The sequence below is a fragment of the Macrosteles quadrilineatus genome, unplaced genomic scaffold (assembly GCF_028750875.1).
Source record: "Macrosteles quadrilineatus isolate MER2022 unplaced genomic scaffold, UCM_ALF_1.0 Scaffold_8__2_contigs__length_117827958, whole genome shotgun sequence".
Classification (NCBI taxonomy): Eukaryota; Metazoa; Arthropoda; class Insecta; order Hemiptera; family Cicadellidae; genus Macrosteles; species Macrosteles quadrilineatus.
The window spans coordinates 2,680,634-2,708,077 of NW_026542601.1; the positions used below are offsets into that span (position 1 = coordinate 2,680,634).

The 27,444-nt window shown below is 32.8% G+C and overlaps 1 protein-coding gene across 4 annotated transcripts in view; it reads right to left on the bottom strand.

Annotated features, from left to right (window-relative positions):
* Nucleotides 1-2,589: 2,589 nt before the first annotated feature.
* Nucleotides 2,590-27,444, bottom strand: part of LOC129001606 (cubilin-like) — an 85,625-nt gene continuing 60,770 nt past the window's right edge. For all 4 annotated transcript variants that reach the window (XM_054428962.1, XM_054428963.1, XM_054428964.1 and 1 more), the window contains 10 exons: nucleotides 22,854-23,006; nucleotides 20,158-20,375; nucleotides 18,607-18,857; nucleotides 17,717-17,934; nucleotides 15,039-15,194; nucleotides 12,659-12,893; nucleotides 9,423-9,635; nucleotides 7,346-7,468; nucleotides 6,618-6,747; nucleotides 2,590-6,118 (listed from right to left, as the gene is read on the bottom strand). In XM_054428962.1, the coding sequence (XP_054284937.1) occupies nucleotides 5,039-6,118; nucleotides 6,618-6,747; nucleotides 7,346-7,468; nucleotides 9,423-9,635; nucleotides 12,659-12,893; nucleotides 15,039-15,194; nucleotides 17,717-17,934; nucleotides 18,607-18,857; nucleotides 20,158-20,375; nucleotides 22,854-22,935 (2,706 nt within the window). In that variant the 5' untranslated portion in view covers nucleotides 22,936-23,006 and the 3' untranslated portion in view covers nucleotides 2,590-5,038. The remainder of the gene's footprint in view (nucleotides 6,119-6,617; nucleotides 6,748-7,345; nucleotides 7,469-9,422; nucleotides 9,636-12,658; nucleotides 12,894-15,038; nucleotides 15,195-17,716; nucleotides 17,935-18,606; nucleotides 18,858-20,157; nucleotides 20,376-22,853; nucleotides 23,007-27,444) is intronic.

Sequence of the window (27,444 nt, forward strand, 5' to 3'; positions counted from 1 at the left end):
TTTATAAACACCCTGTATTTGAATACATTTAATAAGTACAATTTAATAATCACAAAATGTTAAAATATTACTTGATTTCTCTTTAAACATGGTTCCGCGTTTTTATGGATCCAAATAAAATTGTCAGTGCAATAATGAAGTAGGTTTATGCGAAACACTAGAATATTTACCGAAGAGCAACTAAGTGGGAGAGGGTGAATTTCTTAGCAAGGAAGATTAGACACCGTGAAATATGTCTGTGGTTGTACATGCATAAGGTCTTCTACAGATTACCAAACAATAGATCAAATACAAAAGGTAAGCTTATGGTGGTATAAAGAAGTGTACTTAGATAATTTCAGCGACAACATAGGGATAATTTGCTTATAAACAACACAGTAAAACAGATTTGAAAACTAATATAAAGTAGGCATAAATATTTCCTAAGTATAATGACTCATAAGATTTACGGTTTAACGAGTATATTTACTTGTAACATTGAAAACTTTTGTAAATACTGCCTGTAAAAGACATCTTGTTAATAGTGCTGTCCTTTTACCCTCAACTAAATATGTTTTTCAAATTGAGTTAGGAGTTACGTCTTAAGAAGATAAATGTTAATCTAATTAATAATGCCTTATTAAAGCCAGCGAAATATTGCAGGATTTAATTACTCAAATATTCAGATAATGATAATTCGGTTACATGTTTAATTAATATGAAACTAGAGGACCCATGCTGCTCCGCAGCGTTAAAATGAATATAATATCTGATAAATAATCAAATTTATGATTTTTTATTGAGTAATACAGTATATTCAGCTTAACCGATTTAAACTATCAATAGATCAAATTAAAGCCTATATTTTACTGATTATTTTGAGTCTAAAGCATATCAAAAACATGACAATATGAAAGAATCGTTTTTTTAATCATAGACAAACCTTGTGAAAAATAATTGATATGTTGGTTGTTTACTTCGTGTTTGCTTGAAACTCGTCCGATATCAATAAATAATAGTTTAAATGAAAGCCGGTATTTCACTGAACGTTCTTAGACAAAAGCTTAAATTGAAGTTAGAATTAAAAAATGAATCAAATTATGTGTTTTGGTCGAGTAATACAGTAGATATATGCCGATGCTCGATGGCAAATCTGTGCTTGCATACCTTCAATTTGATACCTCAATCATGAAAATCGGTCGGGTAGCAGAGTCAAATGAACTCGGAAAAGAAAATCAATTTTTTGTATATAAGATCATTGTTTTATCTGAATTTAAATAGTCTTCTTAAATACTTAACATTATTGTTTTTAAAATACGTTTAAGTTATTTCCATTAAAAACATATAACCAAATTAGTAACAAAACATAGTAATAATAGATTTTAAAACTACTGGAGTGTTTATAATAAATCTGTAGTAGGATTTTTAGGTCACCATAATAGTCAAATGAATTTTTGCTAGTTAAAAATTAGACTTCTCTAGAATATATAGAGGGCAACACACTTAAGACTCACTTTCTTCTGAACAGTAAGCATTTTACTTACCTAAAGTAGTTCAAAATGAATTCCCCATCCGAAACCCTCTCTTAAAATTAGAACAAAAGTTTATACTACCCATATATCTGACATTTTTTACCCACCACAGCCAATTATATATGACAAACATAAAACTACACAAAGTTATAGAGTAACAACTTATGCAATGCTAGTAAGGCGATAACTCTACAAACAGCTGTTGAGCTCAACAATAGTTAGAAAGCTGATTATATACACTTGGTGCTCCGAGTTACATGACAATGTTGTTTGTTGGCGGCTTTGTGTTTGGAATTGCAATCTGTATTAGGCAGTAATAGTCTTATGTTGGTATAAAATGGTGCATATTGCCAAGAGAGTTATCAAGAGTGCCTATAGAGTTTCATATTATAAATTATTCATCATTACGAGTTCAATGACTTATCCCTTAGATCCTAACTTATGGCACAAGGATAAAATATTTATCACTAAATATTCCTCGATTACTTAACATTGGTCGGTAAAAGATCCTTATTGAACATAATATAAATCACAACTGCATAAACCTAAGATAGCATTGACACATCATGCTAAAAGTTCAATGTATAAAATATCCAACTATAGAAAATGGGCCTTATGCTTTTGAGATGGTAAATGAACGAATCTTTGATATTTTTTACACTTATTGCAATAATAACGATATTATTAGCGTAGATATAAACTGCATCATAAATACATACGGTATTTATATTGTATTTATTAACCGTAGGCCTATTACTTTACTAGATTTTGAATTAACATGTAGTCATGAATAAATATGAAAAAAGGTATGCGAAGTTGTTTCATCTATCTGAAATTAATGTTTCAAAAATATTTTAAATATTGTTTTGATATTTAAATAATGAATGTTAATGGGCGTTTAAATTGTCCACGAATATTCCAACATTATTTATAACCCAGAAGGGAATCCACCATTCAACAACATCATTGCGTGCTCTTTATACTAAGTGCCACATTGTACTTATTTAAATATCTATAAATCACTTAAAACTCCATATACAAATATTTTGGGAAGTATAATAAGACATAGTCATCCTCAAAAATTTCTTTATTATTAAAATATACAATACAAATTTTATCAGCTACAGATTGCTTGAAGCCGGTCAGACTATGGCCATAGACAAATATAATTAAATATATACCGCCTGCAGTGCTGCGGTTAGCACGAGTTCTGGCATCCACCGCTAGGAGTGTCATGTAGTTACGTAGCACGTGCGCCTTAACTACATGTGCTCCAAGCGGTGGACGCCAGAACTTATGCGAAATGCAGCACCGATTTTGGTTTATATGTAATTCTATTTGTCTATGCTATGGCTAAGCGATGGTCCTACGTACAGTACATTGTCTGTGGTAGGTGAACAGGAGAAATATGACATATATAATGGTCTTCTCTACGGTATTCTAAGAGAAAGGTCCAGCTTTGAAATATCAGGTGGCCAAAGTGGTTAACTTAGTTTTGGTTCTTTCATACATATTAGTTTTATTTTCGTATACTATTTTTATTTGATGTCATAAGCAGACAGTGGTATTTTAAAATAAAATTGTTTGATGATATAATTACATAGCTCACGTTATCTCTGTGAATTTTAATAGGTAATGGTTTACTGGTTTACATATTCGTTGAACAATTATATGATTATAAAAATGTTTTGAGCACTTTGATCAAAGTTAAATTTTACATTGTCACGTATTATATCCATAAAATCAGCTGTAATTATCAATAAGTATTTTTTACATGGCCTAATACATTTTTAATTGTTTTATTTCTCACAATTTTGTAGTTAAGGATATATTTATTGCTTAGAAAAATATGTAAAAGAGTAAATCTTTTAACGTAACGTTTAGAATAAGAAATATTGCTTTGGTGAAATTTAATTTTAAAATATTAATGAATATAAAATTATTTGGAAACTTAATGGCACTATAAAATATATATTTTTATCTACATACAAACTATATTTCACGTATATTTTTTACGCTTAAAGCTATGGTAACTTAACATTAACCTATAAACAAAATTAACAATGTTTTACGCGGTGAATAAATTAATCAACGATTTATCTTCAGTGTGTTGTAGGCCGTAATTATATAAACTTAAACAACGCGTAAGATACAGAAATATTTATAAAAGTTTTTATAAACATGAACACTACAGTTTCTTACGGCAAAAAGGCTTTAATCTGAATACCAGGCCATAAAACAATATGAAAAAGTATCATAAGTTTTATAGTATTACAACTGTTAATGCATAATAGAAAAAGAAACTTGAACTGTAATTAAAACTTTTGCAAGAGCTCGGTTACCTTTTTAATAATTTTTTGCAGTTTTCCTTATTTTTTCCTTACTATCTATAGCTTATCAGGTCATTTACTTAATTGAATACAAATTTTAAGAGCAAGTTACTTCCTGAGAGCATACAAGCTGTGTAAAATGTCTTAATAGTAATACATTTTTTGTCTCAATCTTAAGCGATAGTTCTAGGATTTATGGACTCCTTAACCCAATTAAATTTTCAAAAGGGCATTTTTCAATAATAATGAAATCGTAATACCGTAAATAATCAATGCTGTTGTGTAAAAAAGGAAAAGGCCTGGCATTTAGATTTAGGTCTTGCTACACTGAAAGAGCTCTAGACTTACCTCTAAATATGAAAATATAAAGAGCATTCACAAAACACACTGATAAAAAATGTCACTTTATAAAACGTGTCCGAAATCACAGTGAGTAAGTCGTGATTGGTGCGTGTTGATGGGGAGCCCCTTGAACATGAGCTTAGGTTGATTTAATGAGAAAATACACATAATACAGTTTAGAGCCCATAGGCTCTTAGCCGGAGGGATGAATGAAGGTCTTGTTCACAACTAATCATGTGAATGTACTCTTACGAAAGTATACATTACATAGAAAAGTAAAGAAAGCTACAGATGTTATAGCATTTAATTACCAACTCTAAATTGTTCTTTCAAATTCTTAGCAAAACCTTAGAAAACGACATATTTGGAAATGTGTCGGAAATATTTGGACTTTGTGTTATTTAGATTTATGCTTTTCTCATACAATAAAATAACAAATTAGATTTAAGGAAAGGTTAATGGTTTACGTGGAGGACATTGTAAACATAACGTCAATAAATAAGACAGTGGACTCATAGGAATACCGTCAATAGTTTTAGCTTAAAACAAAGAAAAGTACGTTTAGCTGTTGTACTTTTACCATGACTTGGGTCGTCGTAGGACTAAATAGGTCCTAAATAAAATTAAGTTTGTCATAGGCCACTTGTCGAGTGTCATATGCTATGAAATAATGGTGTTAAAATATGTGTTCTCTTTGGAAAAGAAGTAATGCGAGAAATATTTTACTTATCATCATATAAATGTAGTTGATAGATAAACCTTAAAAGGGGCTCCCAGCACTTGATTTCAACCACGACGAAACCAAAGACTTTATCTCTCTCGTGGAAGATGATAGCGGTCAGGGGAAGCGTGATATCAGTAATCATCGTCATCGTTTTTGCCACAGCAACAACAACAGCACTTGCAAAGAAGCACGATGCACGCGATTGCCAACAGACCGCCTCCAGTCGCTCCTATAGCAATGACGAACCAGTTTGCTTGGCTTTGGTCAATCCTTGCTGCGCAGAGTTCCAAAGCCTCGTCAGCGGCCAGACTTCCGTTAACTACACCAGGACAGTTCATAACACCATTGCACACTAGCGAAGAGGGAATACAAAGACCATTCTCTCCTGGACAGACAAATCCACAATCATCACTCTGCAGCGAGCCTGTCATTCCATCATCAATCATCTTCGAGGTCATCAAAGTCCCGTCAGCGTTCCTCGGAAGATGGAACAATTCCGTCCAAGCTATCTTGAACCCGGCTCTTGCTGGCGTGACTGTTCCGATGAACTGGATCTTCACCGACGGCTGTGAACTGTAGCCTGATGCAGTGTGAGGAGTAAGATCCAAAGAGGTGAGTGGTTGCATTTCCTTAGCACTGACGTTGTGTCCACAAATGGTCATGTATGGAATTTCAGGTCTTGAAGGGAGGTAAACTTCTATTCTTCCATCTTGGCAATCCCTTGTTGCAAACCTGACTTTGTCAAAGTGCAACCAAACGTCTCTTTCTCGGTTGACCTTGATTTCCCAGAGGCACTTCAACGACCTTGGAGGTTCTGTGAAGCCGAGAGCTTCATAGTGAGGGTAGTGAAGCTCACCCTCAGTGCTAGCAGGGATGTTGGCAGGTCCACACAGTGGCCCGTGGATGAACTCGTATGTAGCCTCAAACAACGGACTAGGGTGTTTGAAGTAGCTAGAGGCTGAGTGACCCACGTCCACCACCAACTCTAGATTCAGCGTCTCCGTGGATGACGTCACTATGGTAACTGGCCGGCCACCCTTGGAGGGGGTTGTTCTGCAGAGACAGTGTGCACCCGCCTTGCCAGAGCTTGGGATGGTTGCGATGCTTGGAGGATGGTACGATATGTTGACCAGCGCAGGCTCCCAGATGACCAGCTTGTCCATTCTGCCGTCCCAGCACTCCTCTGGGGGAGCTGAGTTGAATGGGTGATCCTGCAAATAAAGAAAATATAGTATATATGTCTTTCACACTAATTTTATATAATATTTACACTTGTAATAAAAAAATCAAATACAGTAAATATATCTTAAAATCTATCAGTTATATTGGTGACTAATATCACCCAGTCATCTTTAGGCCCGAGACTTCAATAGTAGATTTGTATGCATTATTCTTCCATAGATCGTGCTCGTGTTGTAAATGATTTGGTTTACTTTTAAAGTTAATCTCTTTTTATCAACTCAAGTTTCTAAGACAGAAAATCAAGAGTTTCAAATTTCACTTATATGTCTACAAATTTGTGACTTGAATTACTCAATACAAATGTCACTACTATTTATAAGGATTGTGTCAGTACTATTTCTTTTTGTTTAAAGTGGTTCACTAGCATTTGCACATATTCACAAACAACCTCATCCAAAATTTCCCAAACTATACAACCATCTCACTTTAGATCAAGGTTATATATATATATATATATATATTTCATACCTTAAAGTTGATACTTTTGATTGTTAGGATAACTCTTGCAAACAGTCTGTTATCAGTGACGAATTTGTATCGGCAATGAAGATCTCCGTCGGCTTCGGTACGTTTGTAGACGAGTGTGTTTACTGGAGATCTGTAAAAGGCAAAATAAAAGATAGTTTTCATTCAATTCCTTAATTATTTAGACACATCACTGAACTTACTGTACATAAATAATAATTCGTGTTCAGTTTGTAATCCGATATTATTTGAGTGCAGTGTCTGTAGAGAACAGTATAGACAAAAAGAATTAAATATAGCTACCGTCAGCCTGTGCTGCGATTACCATTGAATCTGGTGCACAACGCTGGGAGCGCCGTGTAGTTTACGTAGCACCTAGGCCATAACTACATTGCGCTCCCAGCGGTGTGAGCCAGAACCTATGGTAATTATGGTAACCACAGCACGGCTGACAGTCTATATTTAATTATTTTTGTCTATGGTAATACTTGAAAGATGTTTTTTTAGCTTCAAAGAATTTGAAGACATATTGTGTATGTTTTGAAAGAATCTAATAATTATCAGAATGTGTGTCTAGTTCAGCGTACAGTACGGTATTTTAGACAGGCCGAAAGAGGATAAAATATAAATAAGATTTATCCATTTTAACCTCTTTTAAGAGTAAAATGAGTTATTGAGTTTCATCTAGAACAACAAGTTATATATTGAGTAATTGAGTAGTACTTAGCTACCTGAGATATCCCGAAGACTTGGTCCAGGAAGCGATTTCTTCATCACAGACGGTATCTTGAACTGGGCGACCGTATCTTGTGTTGTTGAAGAAGTCGTAATGAGCCCAGTAGTACAGAGAAGATCTGGAAAAGGTAAAAAATTTAACTTAGAATGATTGCTGATATTTTATTTTTTGTTCTACAATTTATTTTATAGAGTTGGAGAGTCTTAGCACTATGAAGATTTAAAATACAGCCAAATAGTTAAACTTTTAATTTAAATTGTATAATTTTGTCCATGAAAAAGTGGATATAGATGTTACTACAACGAACAAACCGGTCTAAAAACTAACATAAGTGATGAACAAAATTTTAAAAAACACAAGATACAATTTTGTTTAGATATACGGGATTTATAACACCATATACAAATGTAAATTAGATTGATAAATTTATATACGTTGAAATATATACCGTAAAATATACAGGATGGCTGAAAAGTAGCTTACACCCACCCTAAAATTTTGAACCATTTAAGATATTTGAAATCTGTTTGTGGCAACCTTCTAAGGTATGAGGAGGAGCTACAATAATTACGGCCAATTTTGAAAATTTTGAATTTTTTGAAAAATACCCCCACTTAATCTCTTAATCACTTATCTAAGGGCAAAATGTTTAAAACTGACTATAAATATTGTAGCCCTTCATATCCAAACAAGGTGCCGCAAATCGATTTTAAATATCTGAAAAAGTTAAAAAAGTTAAAGGCGGTGCAAGTTAATTTTCAGCCACCCTTTAAGTTAAGCTAAGAAGATATTTTAAATCAGTAAAAATCTTTACAATCTTGGAAGCCAAGACATCGATGATTCTGGTGTAAAAACTTTGTGTTACAATCCTTACAATATAATTTTCCTCGCTTTTCCTTATTGCCTTTCATATCTAATTTATCGTTTTCTATAAAAAGAACACTCTATATTACAGTAAAATAAAGACTTCGAATAAAGATACTCTCTAGCACTCAGTTCTGATTTATGGAAATATTAATTACCGTATATAAGTCACTCCTAATAAAAGCCAACTGTAATATATTTTTGTAAACCTTTTGAATATCGTATGGTTAATGTTTTTGCAAGATTAATTAATTTCTTAAATATGTACATAGACTATAAGCAATATGTAACGTGGAAAGAAATAATTAAGTAATACTGCAATTAAAGCTGAAATTAAAAGTCCTCAATCAAATGTCAAATATGATTAAACTACATTTTCGCAATCTCTTGATGTTTTAGCTTTAACTAACTCAAAAAAGACTCAATAGCTTAAAAAAATTTAAATAAATAGCTTTACTATGATAGTGGTTTAAATACCTTATTCATGCAATCCAATTGTTGTCTTCACAACTAGTTTCAACCTGCTAGGAGGTCATCATCAGGTGAGTACAAGACCTTCATATATTACTTCATATGAAGTAATATCATCCTTGTACTCACCTGATGATAGCAGGTTGAAACTAGTTGTGAAGACAACAATTGGATTGCATGAATAAGGTATTTAAACCACTATCATAGTTATTATTCGCAATCCGGAGGCTACTCACACCACAATGAAAATAGCTTTACTTAGTAAACAAATCTTAGTTAGTGTTGATATCCAGGCACCAACGAGAAATAAAATAGGAAAAACTATAAACACCGAAACCGGATAGAATTGTATTAACTGTTTCAAGATAGGTACAGGAATGCACATTGCTTAAGAATGATATATACTTTTAAAAGATCAAAATACTTTTTTTCCTGGCAAAATGTAAAAAAATATGAATTGTGTTGTCATAAAAGAATATGTAGTTGGAATTTGCACTGCGATGTTTTTCACTGCTATAAACGTATTGATATGATTATAGGGGAGTGTGATTGGTCGATTGAAATGATTGGTTCTACCAAAGACAAATAGAAATCCATACCGACAGCAGTGCTGCGGTTAACATACGTTCTGGCGTCCACCGCTGGGAGCGCTGTGTAGTTACGGCCCTCGCTACGTAACTACACGGCACTCCTAGCGGTGGACGCCAGAACTTTTATTTGTCTATGGTTCTACTTACCCGGAGTAGCTTCCAGTTTTGCTCTCGAACCTGACGAATAGAGCGTCCCCAGTGGAGACAAAGTCGTGTTTCTCCATAGGTCTAGAGAACGTGTCGCAGAACGTTTTGATGATACGGGCGTCATCAGGCCAAGACGCGTCGTAGAGAGTGAGGCTCTCCCCACAATCCCCGTCAAACACTGTGATGGGCGACTCTATGCGGTTGATTCTAAAACTGAAATTACACATAAAGTTTATTAATGAGTACACGTTTTACTGGTAGTTCATCAATCTTTTGTGTTGAAGATGTTGAAATTCTTTCCCATTAACCTGGTGTTTTATTAAAAGCAGACTTGCTCCAACTAGGTGGTCGTCAATAACTCGATAAACTCGTTTATTGAACCAACTAGACACAATTACATGTATATAGGTTAGGTCAAAATAATTATAATATACAATGGAATTGAACTTAGAATAATAAAATTAACTTAAACATACTATTTACAAATCATTCTGTCTAAAGGAAAATTAAGATTTCAGCTGTCAGTCAGGAAGTCACGGGTGCTGTAGTAGCATTTATTTAATAGAACAGATTTTTTTTCAGATTGTCTGACTCTGCCTTTAGATGCGTTGGAAGGTGGTTAAAGATATTTACTGCATTGTAACGGAGATTTTTTTGAATAAAGGTTGTACAGTGGACAGGGACTGGAAGATTTTAAGAAGTTCTTAAATTGTAAGCATGGTTATGGGATCTATTGAACTTGTCGATGTTTTGTTTTAGGAATGTCAAGGTTTTGTAGATGTAAAGTGATGGAAACGTTAGGATGTTTGCAGTTTGAAAAATAGTTTGCAAGTTTGTCGTTTTTTAAAGAAAATATAGCTATAATTACCCGCTTCTGCAAACGGAATAGAAATAGGGTCCACTTATTCTCATACCCCCATATGGGCAAGGTAGGATGCGGGAAAATAAGGCCATAATAGGCGGTAAGTAGGACATCAGATTTCGTCGAATTTGTAAGGGTCCGGATGTCAATCGCTCATTTTACCCTGTATTAATGAAGGGATGCAAAAAGGTAAAATAATTTAAACTTAACTTACACGGATTTTCTTGACACAACAAAAATAATTCTTTTATAAACGTAAACAAATTTACTTGCTCTTCTTAGTTCAACAATGAATACCAGTTTATTGAAACTATCCGGAAAGATCAGTTTTGATCGACAACTGTTCTGAAACTCTTCGTAGAGATCAGAAAACACGGACTTTATAATTTTTTAAAGTCGTTTAAGTTTAAATATTTTACCTAATAAATTCTTATTTTAATGCAGTATGTAGATATAAAAATATGGTTTTCATAATTTGTTCAGAATTAACTGTTTAGCTTAAAGTGTTTGTTTAAATTTTAAAATGTTCTCGTCGTTTGCCATTCTGTTTAGTATTTCGTTTGCTATTAAATGAACACTCATTGACAAGCATTTTTATTTAAAACTATTTTAGAGGACATAGAACTAATCGATTTCTGATGTGATTTTACTCATCCAAACTACGACGACGCAAATTAAATAAACACCTCAATAACAATAATGTAAATATAGCCTAGTCTAAAACTTCTAGATCGAAACTTTCCCAGAATCCAACCTCTAGATTTCGTTTTAGCCACAGTAAAAAAGCTTAACATAGTATTACATCCATTCTGTACTTAATTCTCATTCATTTAAACTTAATACGCCTTTATCTATGGCTACACGGAGACTCTGCTTCATCTACATAATGTATTTATTCATTAATCCTCAACAGTTTACAAACAATTATTCTCAAACATCATTTTACAAACAATACATTTATTTCTATTGCAGACCGGTAAGTAAAATTAAAAAGCAAACGTTTCGCTTAGAGATGTAACGAATAGTATTTTTGGCCGAATACCGAGTATTCGGTGAGGTCTCAGGCCGAAGCTCCGAATATTCGGCGGCCGAATATTCTGCTCCAGTTGTAGTGTATACGTTAACGAAGTTTCAATTTAAGATGTACCTTCGCCAGTTATAATCCTAAAAAAAATATATAATAAAAAAAAAATAAAAAAAATAAAATATATAATCCTATATATTTTAGTCTAAGAACCTTCAGTGAAATACCGGCTTTCATTTAAGCTATTAGTTATTCAAATCGGACGAATTTCAAGCAAACGCAAGGTGAACAACCAACATAAAAATTATTTTTCATAAGGTATTTATATGATTAAAAATCAATAGCACCAGTAATGTTCATGTTTTTCCATATGTTTTAGACTCAAACTAATCAGTAAACTATAGGCTTTAATTTGAGCTATTGATAGTTTGAATCAGTTAGCTCAAGATACTGTATTACTCAATCAAAATCATAAATTTTATTATTTCTCGGATATTGTATTTATTTTAACGCTGCGGAGCAGTATGGGTCCTCTTTAATATTAATTAAGTTTGATTATTAATTTGCAAACTTCTAAAAATTAATGTTGGTTCTTAAAATAATAAAAATCTTTTCAAAATAATTTATTAAGGTATTATTCTTTGCACAAAGTCTAATAATTATAACTAAATGAGTATTCGGTATTGGGCCGAATGTCAACTAGTATTCGGCCGAATACCGAATACTAAAAATTTGGCCGAATAGACCGAATGCCGAATAGTAACCGAATATTCGTTACATCTCTACGCTATTCATACGAATCTTACAGATAACACCTCCTAATAGACATTATGCGTTTAGCTGTTATTATCTTGTTTTTAGACAGGTGTGGCTTAGTAATACTAGTCAATATTAAGCTAACATTAAGTTTAGGTTAAGGAAAACTTTGACATTTAATTTGTTTAGACAGAATAATGTAGATTTTATTAAGGCTTGATTTAACAAAGCCATTTTACAACCTACTAGGCTACTAGAGTTTTTCACATAAAACACGTAAACTAGCCTAGAGGAATCACCAAATTGCTTGATAGCTTCTAATAAAAAGTGTCTAGAGAAATTTAATTCGGCCACGAAATTTATAGGATACTCACAGGATTTTACGTAAACTAAATCTTTACACTATCAAAGTATACTCACAGTTCCTTGTGCTCAAACAAATCTTAGGATTAGTCCTAATGACGTAGGAGGGAATGGTTAGGTGTACAGTGGGAGTTTTAGGTTTTACCCGTCAAAAAGACTGCTTTATTACTCGCTGGCTAGTAGGTTGCACACTCGCCTTTTATAACCTAGCCTCATCTTGAGGGAGCTTACCTGGGGAAGTACAGCCGAACTATCTGGTTGGGTTTCCCCTGTATGAGGTACGTGCAGCTGGTGTGGGGCGGGTACCAGTGAGCCACTGATAAGAAGATGCCCTCGCTATCACCGGACGCTACAAGATCATCGCTGGTCAACAGCCAATCACAGGCTCCCGTACGGCTACCAGCTGTTTCCACGTGCCCCGGCCAGTTGCCCACGTTGAAGTGGAACCCGGTGTTGAGTAGTGGGCCTGCAAAAGTGTAAATTGGGGTGCACAAATATTTCTAACATCTTCCTTTACCTGAGATCTCCTTTGGATGATATTCAGGTATTGCTACTCATGACGTAACTTCAACAGACACTGCTCAAAAACACATTTTCAATGTAGCTACCTTTTGGATCTACCAAGTGAGACTCTTGAGTTGTTAATTTAAGCTTATGGATCAGGGGCGATATAGAAAAGTCGAGTGGTTTTTAGTGGCACAAGCGGTTTTGTATAGGCCATGAAAGCATTGATGATGACCTTCGTTGAGGACGTTCTTCAACAGCAGTCAATTACGAACACATTGAGCGGGTTGTGGATTTTTGGTCTTTTAGGGAAAGAAGTACATGATTTATTCTTTCAGAGCACTTAGTGTAGAATTATTTTCGGAGAAGTATTTTTAAACATGTAGTTTTCCTGAATAATCATACCTGGTTAGTATTAGTACCATTAGTATTTAAGGATTTAAGAAGCTACTGTTGAATGTGTTGTCAATAGTTGGGTTGGCAATAGTTTTTTCCTACTACCGATATATAATTTGTCTGGGTATTTTCCTAGGCGTTAAACTGTACTTCAATCTTTGTAATACAAACAAACACGTTTCTTGAATCCATTATTTTCACCAGAATGTATTTTCACCTAAAATTGAAACTATGCAATAGAATAACATAAATCATACTTATTTTAAACTTTTAAGTCTTCGAGCCTGTTTTTACAGAATAATATTCATACAGTATTTATGGGAAATAGTGATAAATCAAATAATTTGAGGGAAGTATTATTTCTAATATTTTTAATACAGTAATTATTTACATAACAAACTAATTTTTAGTATAAATATATACAAATGAATATATTCTTGAACCAGAACCTACTCTAATGTTTAAAAACCACTAAAAAAATGGATGATTCACGAACTGACGTAGTAAAACTGGATTCAACGGGGACATAACTCACAAATGTGTTCAAATGAATAAAACATAGTTGAATATGATTATTTAAGTCGCAAAGGTAAAACTCTTTTTGTTATTGCGGCTAGACTGTATAAAACAGTCGTAAAAGTTTTGTATTACGAAGCCGGTCTATTGTGGACGCAGTGAGGCCAACAGAACGACAATAAATTGCCAGAATCGCTCCCAGTGCTGCCACTGTATCACGGAAACTGCCATTACAAGATTCTACTTGTCACAACCGACTAAAGTAGTTCCCGTTTCGGAGTGAGCCAAATATATATAATGCGCAATTGTAAAGATTGGTGTAAGTAGAGAAATGGTATAGGAATCTGACTGGTCTTAATTACCTTGTATATTTTGGAAAGGTAGGTGACGAAAATGAAATGTTTTATGCTGACTTTGGTAAAAAGCATCGTTCTAAACATTACAGGGTAGTGCTTGATTGCGCATTGACAAAAATGTCAATGGTGATTTCGGATTGTTCCCTTGTCGAACCTTTTGCGAGTGTACTTCGATATTCTTTATTAATAGTAAATACAATCCAAAAGTAAACCTAATTAAGGGTAAAAACCAAAATACATGCCAATTATTCCGCTTAAAACATGGCAAACAAATTAAAGGAAGTGAAAATACTGATGAATTATATTACTATCGATTTTTTTATAATGCACGATTTTAATTGTAAATATTTCTTTTAAAACATCCAAAAAATTTCGTATTGATTTATAAAAAGATTCTAAAACTAATATGCAGCGAAAACCATACATACAAGGCCTGCAGTGGTAATGATTTTACTAGCTTAATCATTATTCTCACTTTATACTTCTATCAACAAATCTGTAGTTAAAATTATACTTAATGGTACAGTATTTCAGTACAGATAGTAGTGTGTTTGATAGTACAGTTTTTTTAATCACCTGCAAAAGCCTTACAAAAATCACGTATATATATTATAGTTAGTTTAATTTTATGCAATAAGTATAAAAAATGAAAAAAGGTGTGTTGGTAATGCGACTATGTAATTAATAAGTCTTTTTAACCAATTCGGTACTTGTTTCAAAAATAAAAATAATAAAAACAATTTTTAGCCTAATAACCTTTTAATTTGTGGAAATAGGTATATCCTTTGATTTCGTATTTCTTTTGTATTAAAAAATAACTTTGTTAAATTTTCTATTACCTGCTGGTGAAGTGACGAACTCCACAAACAGGTCCTCGCTGGTCCCGATGATGGAGTAAGGAAACTTCCCCATCCCACAGAAGATTCCTATGACAGGACTAGACGAGTCCTTGCCGTCGTAGATCTTGATGTAGTCGTAAGGGCAATGTTCAGCTCCTGGACATAATTATTTATTCTCGTAAAGTTTCCAATTGTATTTTTATTTTAATATTGGTTGATTCATAATTTTAAAATTATATCATTCCATTTTTTTTATTGTAAGAACAATCGGTTCCTCTTGGGATTAATCCCAAAAAAAGAATGAATATTTATGGTAACAACGAAATAAATGAATAAAGAGTTTCCCTTATTTAAAACGAGAAATGTCACTTCTCTCTGACCTGGCTAGACTATTTTAAGTTTCATATTAATAACATTCCGTAGTATCACAAGGTTTATAAACGTATGGTTAGTTTTATGTAAAACAAACGCATACATGTTTAGAAAACGAATATTTTGTATAAAACATATCTATGTCAGTTAACATTTCCATGCGCTATGCTTGTTCTTATCGTTGTAATAGTATAATGTATAACCTAACCTAACCTCTTGGTTTCATCAATGTATGCTAATTTAATATAGTGTTCAAGATAGCTCACCATGTTTTTAAAAATATGTTTACTGAGAAAAAAGTGTATTGAAGAGACATACCTCAGAAGAGTATTTATTTTACTAACCCTTCCCATTTAATATGCAGATGCATTAGTGACATAGCATTTTGAACTCAATATCTACCCTGAAAAAGGAAAATTTAACTACGATCCTAAAAAGTTAATTGGTATAATTACTAGTACATACAATTATTTGCAGTTTCAGGAAATTCAATAGGTTAAATCTGGAAATTTAGATAAAGATTTCATTCACGAATCTGGGAATTGTTAATAAAACACTTTAGTGATACGAGATTTAATTGTTACGAATCGTTAAATGTTTGATTTATTTTAATAAATAATTTATACATAAATATCTTATGTAGTTTAAAACTGGTTACTTTACTATACAAATATATTACTCCAACTTTTATTCCCAGTGTAAATCTCAAATAGAGAGGAGTCGGTGGTTATTGAAGCCCGCTACACACGACGCCCAAAGCTTCTCAAATATTTACCTCCGATGCTTCCCGCAATATTCATATTTCACGTTCAAAATACGTCAATCCTTATCTCTACAGTCTGAACACTGCCCCAGGCAAGAGGGTTTTGCTTCATTCCCGAACCAATGAATATTAAAATAGACATTCTTTATACTAATATTTTCAGTTAATTAAACTTTGCTTACAAAGTAAATAGGCCTAAATAATCCTTTTAAAAACAAAACTTTTGACTTCAAACAGTTAAGGGCATCGCAATTTAAAACACAATTTACAACTCAATAACTCAAATCAATTACTATTCTCTGTTATCACTTTTTGACAACGGTTTCCTTACTTTTCCAATTTATATTCTAAATAGAGAAGACAGTATCAGTTTTAAGCATAGGAACGTTAGCCAGATTTAACGAAGAAGAACGCTGCAAATTGAATTGAAGATTTATAGGTACATTTCTTATCGGCGACGTCCCGACCGATTTCTTCTGGTGTTAAAAGGTAATACGAATTGTTGGGGTGTAAGTAATACTTGGTATTAATTTTAGTACTGATAGTATAGTATAGGCCTATACAGTATTACATAATCTTTAAAAAAGGTTTAATTGAAGCATAATGCTCCTGAAAGAATTCAATGATTAGACGATCATATGTAACGAAATATATTAGATGCATCCGAATAAAAAATTAGTACCAGGAGACCGAGCTTTGCTCAGATTAGATTTAAAATCAAATTTATTAGATAAGTTATCTTACTAGTATAAGGATGTTGATTGTTTATTATGTTAATGTTACCAATGTGAGACAATTTTTAGATGATGCAAAGAAAATATTTTTACCTGTATCAGCTGTTATTCAACTGCAGCTAAAAAAAGGTATCGACGATAACATGTGCACTTTCAAGGGCTGTAGGACGGAAACTGGATTTTCCCCAGCCTTGAGACCAACTCCAATAATTTTTCTTGTGGCCAAATACTCCAAAATAAACAAATAACTGTTTGGTTGAATTATAAAGATAAAGAAATCTATGGTGTACGGTCAATTTACATATGGCTTGTTTACATTTGACATTGTGAAAGGTCTATTTATTTTATGAGTCGATTAATCTGAAATTAGATTGTGAATTTTGTTTTATTGTATTATTTTTATTATTCATTTTTATTATTTATTTTTATTATTTATTTTTGTTATTTATTTTTATTATTTATTTTTATTTTTTTTATTATTTTTTTTATTATTTATTTTTATTATTTATTTTTGTTATTTATTTTTGTTATTTATTTTTATTATTTTTTTATTATTAATTTTTATTATTTATTTTTATTATTTATTTTTATTATTTATTTTTATTATTTATTTTTATTATTTATTTTTATTATTTATTAATTATACTATTATTCGTTGATGTTTGTACAAACATCCTTCACATATTCGATAAACGGCACACAACACAACTTTGTGATGTATTTCGATTAAATTTATGTGTTAAGCACCTTACCTGGCCCAAAAGTTTTATGTTTATCTGACAAAAGACACACTTGACACAAAAACATACCTGATGATATCGGCCTCATCGGGCAGGTCATGATGTTCTCGCAGCGTTGACCGTCGATGTTGAACTCCTCATTCTCTATGTACAGTTTGATGAAGGGCAACCTAGTGTTGAGATGGTAGGAGCAGTGGAGATTGCGCGGGTAAACTCCCGGGTACGCGGGAGACTGGACGTAGCAGGTCTGCAGACGGCAGTCTTTGAAAACCCTCTCACAGTAGGACCTACGGTAGGCAAATATACATTTAGTGCATTCTAAGTGTACAAGTCTAATACGGCCACTATGAATGACACTGCCATAGTTAACAGGACAGAACCGTGTTTACTATTATAGTGTGTGGCGTTTTGGAAGGAGACCTTATCCAGGGTAGTAAGATTTAAGATGAAATGATTCTCAACATGTGTCGTAAATACAATTCCTTTTCCTCAACAATATTGAGTTTAAATCTCAATGGTAATCTCATTCTTTGCCGGAAAACGTTGTATTTATTTACCCAAAACAATCTTTGACTACTGAGTCTAATGATTATTGTTACCTCCTTGTTACTTTTGTTATTATTATTACCTACTTGTTATTGTTACTCAAGTTATTGTTATTATTGGTATAGTACTAATTCATTGCTAGTTATTCATTTTATCATGTTCTTATTGTTAACACTTTCTACTGTTTTATGAATATTAGCAATCTTGTTAACATTGTAACTTTTCGTAAAATGGTTTTATTATGAAGATAAATCTGGTAGACTTCCGTATCTGTTGGCACAAACAACCGAATGAAAATATCAATTATTCGATTGTTTCATTCGATATATCGAATAATCGATATATCGATCGATATTTTCATTCGGTTATTTGTGCCAACCCGATAAATTAACTGAATTAAACCGTATACATACCCAGCCACCACTTGTCCCCTTCTGTTAGGGTAGAGCTCAGGGTGTTGGCCATACCGCAGATACACGTCGAACTGCTGCTCGGCGCGGCTGTCGAAGCTGAAGTACGTCTGGTCTGTGAAGTTGTCCACGTGGAACAGCAACTTCACGAAGCTCGTCTCAGATATGAACGTCTGCGCTTGTTCTGTCTCGCCACAAAATAGCCCCGGGTCCTTGCGATTGCTTAGCTCAGTCTTGGCGTTTCCGTCTACAATCTAAACATTAAGTGGTAGAGTCAGTAAACCCTTATACGTAATGGAGTATTGTAATAGTATATTACGTTACTAGTCCTGAAAGTATGTGTTTACCGGACGAGTGAGGTCGTTCCCGTGCGAGACGAAGTCGAGTGTGGGATTACCATACGAGTCCGGTAAACACATTTTGGAGGAGTGGTGTACAATATTTTACGCCATACTACTGCTAACTTGACAATAAAAATCTGTACAAATCCTTACATTTCAACCGACTAGAGAACTAACAACTAACTTATAACCTTTAAAGGAGGTTATGTTTTTGTTTATAACCACTCATCGCCAAATACAATCAGCTGGTTGGTGTCCGGTAAAAACTCATTACAGTACAGTAGTACGTAATGAACCGCCATTTGATTAAGCTGGCGGCAAACAGCTGTTTTCTGGACTAAATCCTTGCGTGGAAAGTTCGTCGAAACAGTGTAGTGTGGCGTAAACAATTAATCGTAGTCGCCTGGTGTAGAGCATGGTTATAGTCTTTGGAAACATTAACGACTACAAATTATCAATAGACACTCTGTGAATCTGTGTCAAACACAATAAATCCACGTATCTGGTAAAAAAAAGATAGATGGGTAATGCCACTGCATTAAAAAGGTTTCTTTAAGATAAGAAACACAAATTTAACAAATTTTGCAAACTTTACCAACTACAAATTCAAAAGTGAGCGAAAGTGAGAACATTTATTATAGCTCTGCAGCAAGGGATAACACTTTGTTGTGAAATACACTGAAGAGTGCTTTAGTACTCTAAGTTATCTGAATTCATCAACATTTGACACCAGATTAAACATATAGTATTAAAATTCATATGAGTTTTAAAGATCGAATACACAACAAACAAAAAAAATAGCCTTATTATGCTGAAAGGGATGTTGTAGTTGTATTTTAACGTATGTTGTATTTTTAACTTTAAAACTTGCAGTACAATAAATTGCCATTAGTCGATAAAAAACAAGGGGTAGCTATTATCTATAATACATTTACAACATAAATAAATAGTTTTAGGAAAATATGTTTGAAAATATTTTTTGAATATTTCTCTGATAAGATTACAGTTTCAAATAAGCTTTACTAGCATTTAAATTGAAAGATTACTGTTAAAGGTTGATATAAAAGAATGTGTAAATCCTACTAAAGTTGGATTCTATAACGTTTTCCAACGCAACTGTTCTAATTATGGGGTTAAAGATGAAGTTTACCCGTAAAATATTATTTGTATAATTGTAATAAACGATAATTCTATGCTACTGCAAGACTCTTACCTGCAGGTACCCGTTGTGGCAGTCGGTAGCGTTCACCAGGGTTCCTACTTTGAACTTCTTAAACCTTATCTTGAGTATCCAGTCTTTGGGAGTTCCCCGGAAGCTGCGGAAGCGGTACCAACACGTCATCGGCTTCCCAAACGTATCCTGCGTCACTTCCGGGGACACTACATCCTCGTATATGTCCACCGTCTTATTACAATGGTCCTTCCTCACCTCTGGAAAACACATGTTTTTCATTATATCCTTTATAAGGTCACTGTAAGTGCCTAAATACAGGTTTTAATGAGGGTAAACACATTTTTTTAAGAAAAGAATTGTCACATCGAATACATGGTCTTTGTGGGAGCGAGCTGGTCTAGTGGTTGGAGCGTGGGACTTCGGTCCCTGAGGTTTCGGGTTCAAATCCTGCGGGTCTGACTTAGGGGAGGTACGATTGAGGCATTAGTTCAAAATTCCTCCGTGAACAGCGCTGTAGTAGAGAGCACTTTGGCAATGAAGGTTTACTTATCGCAAAAATAGTTCTGTTCATACAAAAAAATTATAAATGCCTCAAATTCAATTTTATTATTTTTTTATTATAAAATTAAACTATCATAACCTAACCGAACTAACCAAACTTGTTGATAATGAAATAATATAACACAAGTTTAGTAATAGAACAAAGAATTCTGTTTATTAAATAAAACTAGAAATTGCTCAAATAAAATTTTATAATGACTTAATGATAAAATTAAACTGTCATAACCGAACCAAACCAACCAAACCAACCAAACTTGCTGATAATAAAAAATCTTGGACAACAAGTTAATGCTACCAGCGGGATTCGAACCCGGGACCTTCAGCATATCAGCCCGGCACGCTACCACAAGAACACCGAGGCCGATGGCCGATGGAGATCGTTTTGTTACGGTAATGGCGTTCCCTCAGCTAATAAGAAGCCCACAGCTGTCATCGTAGCCTCTTCTATACCTCTTCTGAGTAAATACCCAAGTCCTGCCAGGTCACCAATGGATTTTATCTAAATAATAATGCAGCAATCCTTAGATTTAGCTAGAATTGATTTTAAAAACAATGCTCGTGCCCAGCTTCCTAGGACAAAAAGAAATAAAATGCACGATCTTTCCTATATAACCGGACCCAAATATACACCAACTCTCAAAGTATTTTAAGATAGTCTATAACCTTTTTTTTAAAAACTTTGAGCCTATCTCAACTGTACCTTAAACTGTTATCCTATTAGGATAGACATATCAGACTATGAAAAATGTCTCTGTATTGTTGAATTTCCTCTCCTACAATAATCATGAGAGAATTAATCATATAACACTATCTTCCCTAATCTCAAATATATTCATATATAAAGAAAAAAAACTTGATAAGAGCTAAATACGTCAAAATAACAATTTTAAATTCGCAAATTTCAAAGGATTGTTTACTCGTCATAAGTCAAGTCTGAATCCAGAATTATACTTGGTTTAGTTTAAAAGCTCTCTAAACTTTTAAAGAGCTAATCGGTGCTCTGGGAAAATAATTTAGTTAAAACGTGGCTTACGCCAATTGACTCGTTTCAAACGATGTTGCAAACTTTGTTCCGTGAAAAATTTCCAATTATACCTCAACTTTGAGTCCTTTGATGGATTATAGCTTTGATCCATTAAATTCATTCCCATCTAATTGGGTTGAAGTTGGAATGAATTCCACGAGAGCTTTGATTCGAGATCAACTTGGAATATTCTACGAACATTTAATAAATAAAATGTATCGAAAAAATATCGGATTGGGTCATTGGTTTTGGGAATTTGTGTGAATTAAAATAACTTTTTTTTATAGAATCAGAGTTTTGTATAGGCTAGAGAAGGTTTTTATTGTTTGAGAAAAATCTATATATTTTAATTTCTTTGTAGCGCCCTAATAAAATGCTTCAAACTATAAAGATTTTGAATAAATCATGACCAATATACACTTCTTGACGAGTATAGCTTTATAAGGATAGATTAAGCTCTCTGAACCATTATGTAAAGGAATAATCACAAATCTGTTGGTAATTTGAGGGATTTAGGCACGGACTACTGCCACCAACGCCCCTTTACACGATGTACACGATACACACAAAATAGCAATATTATAGTATCTTTATTATTGTAGCTTTATAGTTCATTATGCCATTATTTTATTCAATATTGATTTTGATACTATAAAGAAATCACATCATCAAATGTCTTTTATGAGATAGTTGTTAATATATCTTAATTAAAGCGGATTTGTAAATTTTGGACCACTCGAATATCTCACAATTAAATTTGAATACCAAGAGTAGACTATAGTTTTTGTGATCTTTAATTTTACTGTCTTATCAATGATCGATTCCTAGACTCCCTAGTTGACAAATTGCAGGACTAGAAACAAAAAGGCTTAGACTTTTCTCGTGGTTTTTCAATTGATTACATATTTACGTAAGTATTAAATTGGGTTGACTTCCGTATCTGTTGGCACAAACAACCGAATTAAAATATCTATTATTCGATTATTTAATTCGAAATATCGTTTGCTTGGTTAGGTTAACCTTACCTAACTAACCAAACGATATATCGAACAATCTCTATATCGATCGATATTTTCATTCGGTTGTTTGTCCCAACAGATACGGAAGTCTACCCATTAAATTACTAAAAAATAGTGACAGGTTGAAATACCTTTCCTAGTTGCAGCCGGGTTCGGTGACACACATATCACTGCTATTAGGAAGATAAGAAAAACTATCATTACAGTCGCCATCTTGATCCTCTTCTTCTTCCTCTTTCACTCTTACGTTGTCCAAACCAAACGAGTAAGCTTGGTCACCTCATCTGAAACAAAGAATAGTTATCTTGCCATTGATTATATTTTTGTTATTGTGGTGGTGCAGAGTTACAGGCCATCACATAGTAAATGTTTGCCCTTTTATATTTCTTCGTAGTATATTGTTTGTCTCCATAGTGCGATCGAATCTAGAAATTTTTATTTTGCTTTTTAAGATAATTTAATAGATAATCTTATTGCTAATTTTAGTGGTAGAGAGAAATAATGAAATAATGTTGGGCAAATCGGAAAATAATTAGGATTGTATTTCATTAAACATTTGCAACTTTAACATTTAGAGATAATATATTTTATTACATTGTCACAGAGATTGATTTTTAAATCATTGTTTTGGAATTTCAGTTTCACAACTATGCAGCTACCTTGTAGAAATCTACAAGTGTACGTTTTTAAATATATAATACAGATTTTGATTACCTATATAAAAGGTGCAAAATATCACCCAAAAAAGCTTAATTATCGAGTCACATAAGATGTTTTCATCACTCTGTATTCGAAAATAGCCCATTTCCATACAGCTGAGATCTTCGAAAACCGTCAATTTTCATACACCAAAAACAAATAGTGATCAGCTGACTTTTCCTAATATAAACGTTACTTTCGCTACACAAACATTACTTTGCCTGACATCAACAAAGTTACAACTTAATTTTTTTAAAGTTTAAAAATTTTTTAAGTTTGATGAAGTAGTTTTTTTCGTGATGAAAAGTATCGTCCCATACTCGTCATGTTAGTCCCATTTCGTGAATAGTAGTGAAATATACTATTATTGTAAGCTAAATATAGTTCTAAAAAAATAATGTAAATAAGAAAATTACCACTCAAGCAATGTTTATATTGTCTTGTTACATTATAACATTTCATTAAGAACGATATCCCATGCAAAACACCTAAAAAAAGTTTCATAATTATATAATCTTTTTTAATATTGAAAAAAAAAACTCACCACTGTATATTCTCTACTTTATTTTTCACTGATCGTTATAATTGTTTATCAATTCCATCACATTATTTTAAATATTCAAAATAAGTTTTACAACCATAAATATAACAATGTTGTGTATACAAATGGTGTTTTGACATTGTTTCATTGATAAATAACACAAACCATCAAGCTACTCAATGTATGTGCATGATGTTATACAGCAGCTATTTGTTGTTTCAGTATGATAAACAAGATATGGCATGTTTGCAATTCGCTTGCTAAGTCACACAGATAGCCCAGTTCGGTCGGTGAGCAGAGTACAACAATAATGGAACTGCATCTGTCAGACTGTTTATATTACTGCATGTCATTGCTCCCTTTGCCTTCCTCTTTCACTTCATCAGGTTTTCTTGTTGAAATTTAAAGTTTATAATTTAACTTGACTATGACCAATATTACTAGTTGAAATCGCTCAGTATGTAACATTGTTATGCACTTTTAACTACGACCGTTTTTTTAAAGCAGCCGTTTCAGTTCAGTTCTTAGAATTGAAAAGTGTCACATAACAGCATAGTTTAAATAAACAACACGGGTATCGGACCAATGAGGTTCAAGGATTGAGATAGAAGAAATAAAATTGTAATGCTTCGAACTTCAACTAATCAGCTGTTTACCAACCTAATTAATTCAACGATTGGTAGCATGTACCATGAGTCGTTGCATCATTGTCAGTGGCAATGTGAGGTTATAAATGAAAACATAACCTTTCTTAGAAGTTTTGAGTAGTGATTATTAATAATAAAAAAGCAAGTAGTAGGTAAAGTAGTGTACGCGACTCGCGTAAATAGTGTTAACGACACTCGTAGAAGTTTTTAAGGCACCCGCCAAGGCTCGTACTGTAAAATTTTCTATTCGTGTCGTTAACACTATCTTTACATGATCGTTGAGTAAACTACTGTTACAGTCTTGTAAATATTTATAGTATAAGTTTTGATAGAAAGAACTATGTTTTAAGATATGTTTTTTTTTTAATTCTTACACAAAAATTACGCTATAGCTATAGCTAAATCGTATATGAATAATTATTTTACGATAATTTTTCTTTTTTAGTGATTTTACCATGGGGAAAATTTATTTTTTTGCCCTTATTTTCATAGTAAGACCTTATCGAGACTCAACCACCATACATTTTAGTTTTAGGGTTAACAGTTAATTTCAAGATGCTAACCCAATCTACTACAGAAGATTTTATCCTTCTGATGTTTTAACTTTGCCTCAAAATGGTTTAGTCTCAAACAGGATTTGACAATTTTGAAATCCCTATAAAAATATATGAAATGCATTTTTGCACTAGTTCTTATTTTGTTATTGCATCCAGTTAGAAAACAATATCCAATATACAAAAGTACTTAGTTCTAGTGCCTTTTTAATTGTACATCAGTAGGCTATGTATATAATAATTACAAAAACACAAAACTCCCTATATCTGTAGAAATCGATTGAAGTGATTATGTGCAAATTAGTCTAGAATCAGTTATATATCATATCAGTTCAATTAAGATATATCTGTGCAAAGACTATTTTGTGATTAAAAGCAAATTTACATTGAATATTTAGATATTTAACTTAGGACACAGATTTTTTAGCGAATTTCCCTATAGGGAAGTAGCTATTACCGTAGGTGGCACGGTAAGACCTAGACCCGGGACCGATTTACTTTTTCATTTTGATGTCCCCAGAGGCCAAAAACACTATTCGTTCAAATTTTTATATATGTATATATATATAGACATATATATATATATATATACACGTCCGTAAACGCGATAACTTGAGTAATTTTTGTCCGATTTTGATGAAATTTGGTTTAAAGGTGTAAATCGGGATAAACTTGAATGAGTTCGCGAACCAGCATGATCGGACCATGGGAACGGGGCTTTACAGGGGGTTTTATGGGGTAAAAATTGGTTTTTCTCACTTTTGACCCTCAAAACACAAAATTTCCCAATTTCTCTTTAGACCCTTTTAAAGAGCTTAAAAAAACAAATAATTTAGTATATGAAAGTATTTTTGTTCGATTATTAGTAACGGAGAAAATTAAAAAAATTGTAAATTTAAAATTCCCATGTTATTTTAATGGAGAATATTGTCAAATGTTGTAGTTTGCTTGTTTATGAATATATTTTGATCAAACTTGGCAAATTTATTTATTTTCTACTAAGCTATCAATATTTTACTCAAAAACACACTTTATTAGTTTCCTTGTAGCAGCAAACCTAGGTACTCGTTAAACCTAATCTTATTAAAATATATTTAACTGAAAATCAATTCAGACAAATGGAAATTCGCTTAGTCGGCAGGTTTGCTGCGGCGGGGGTATTGTTATTAAAAATAAATAGCACTCAAAACAAGTTTCATAAAACGTTGAAAAGCGTCTAATGGAAGAGTCAGTAGCAATCCATTGACAGTTCAATATGTCAAATGGTCCAGTGAAGCAGTGAACCCCCCCTGCGCCCCCCGCACCCCCCACCAGGAATCAATAAAGGGGGTGAAAAACAACAAAGCTTTTCATTCCAAATGTGTAACATTGGTAACTTTGCACCCTCAGTTATTCCATAATTTTTGCCAATGGTAGTTTTTATAGGTTATAATTGAACTATTATTGGTTTTCTTGAAATGTGTGGATCCCACAAATGTTTTCACTAGAGAGTAAGTTTTGGTAAAGTAATTTAATTTTTAATTATTATCATTGAATTCTTGTCTTCTTAGATGCGTGTTTTACGCCAAATATTGGTAAATTATTATTTTAGAATGGAGTATGCCTTGCGTATGTTTGTTGATAAGACCAGCTGTTTCATTAGTCAGAACCTTTTACTATAAGACTAATGATCGAGAAGTATACCAGCCTGGATATGTTTGGTGGTTATCAACATTTTTAAATATTTTTTCATTATTTTCTTTTTTGGATTTGCCTATAGTCCAGAGTAACTTCGGTAGTTATAATATTAAATAAAATATACTTCATAGGTAAGTCTTCATACTTACCGGACAGTTATTTGAAAGATTGACGGATATTTGACATGCAAAAGCTCTAAAATATTACTGTAGAAAGTTGTATTACCTATTAAGTATAATATAACTCATTACGGTAACATTGTAACATAGTTTTCTTATAACAACACTACGAAAAAACATAAAACTAAACCAATGGCAAATATTGAAATCAAATCAAGTACTAAATTGAATTATTTGTATGGTAAGACTTTTGAACAATCAAACCTTTTCATAGAAAATGAAATCGGTCAAATACATTCTAAACCCGAAAAAAAATATTAAAAAAAATCTAATAGGATAATATAAGAAAACACGAGTATTTAAAAGCAATAATGAAAAATGGTGTTACAGTTATTTTAGTAGATACAAAAACTGTTACGGCAAGAATCCATCTCAATGGTTCTGAGAACCTCTCTTCACTTAGCTAATTAATTGGTTTACAGAGA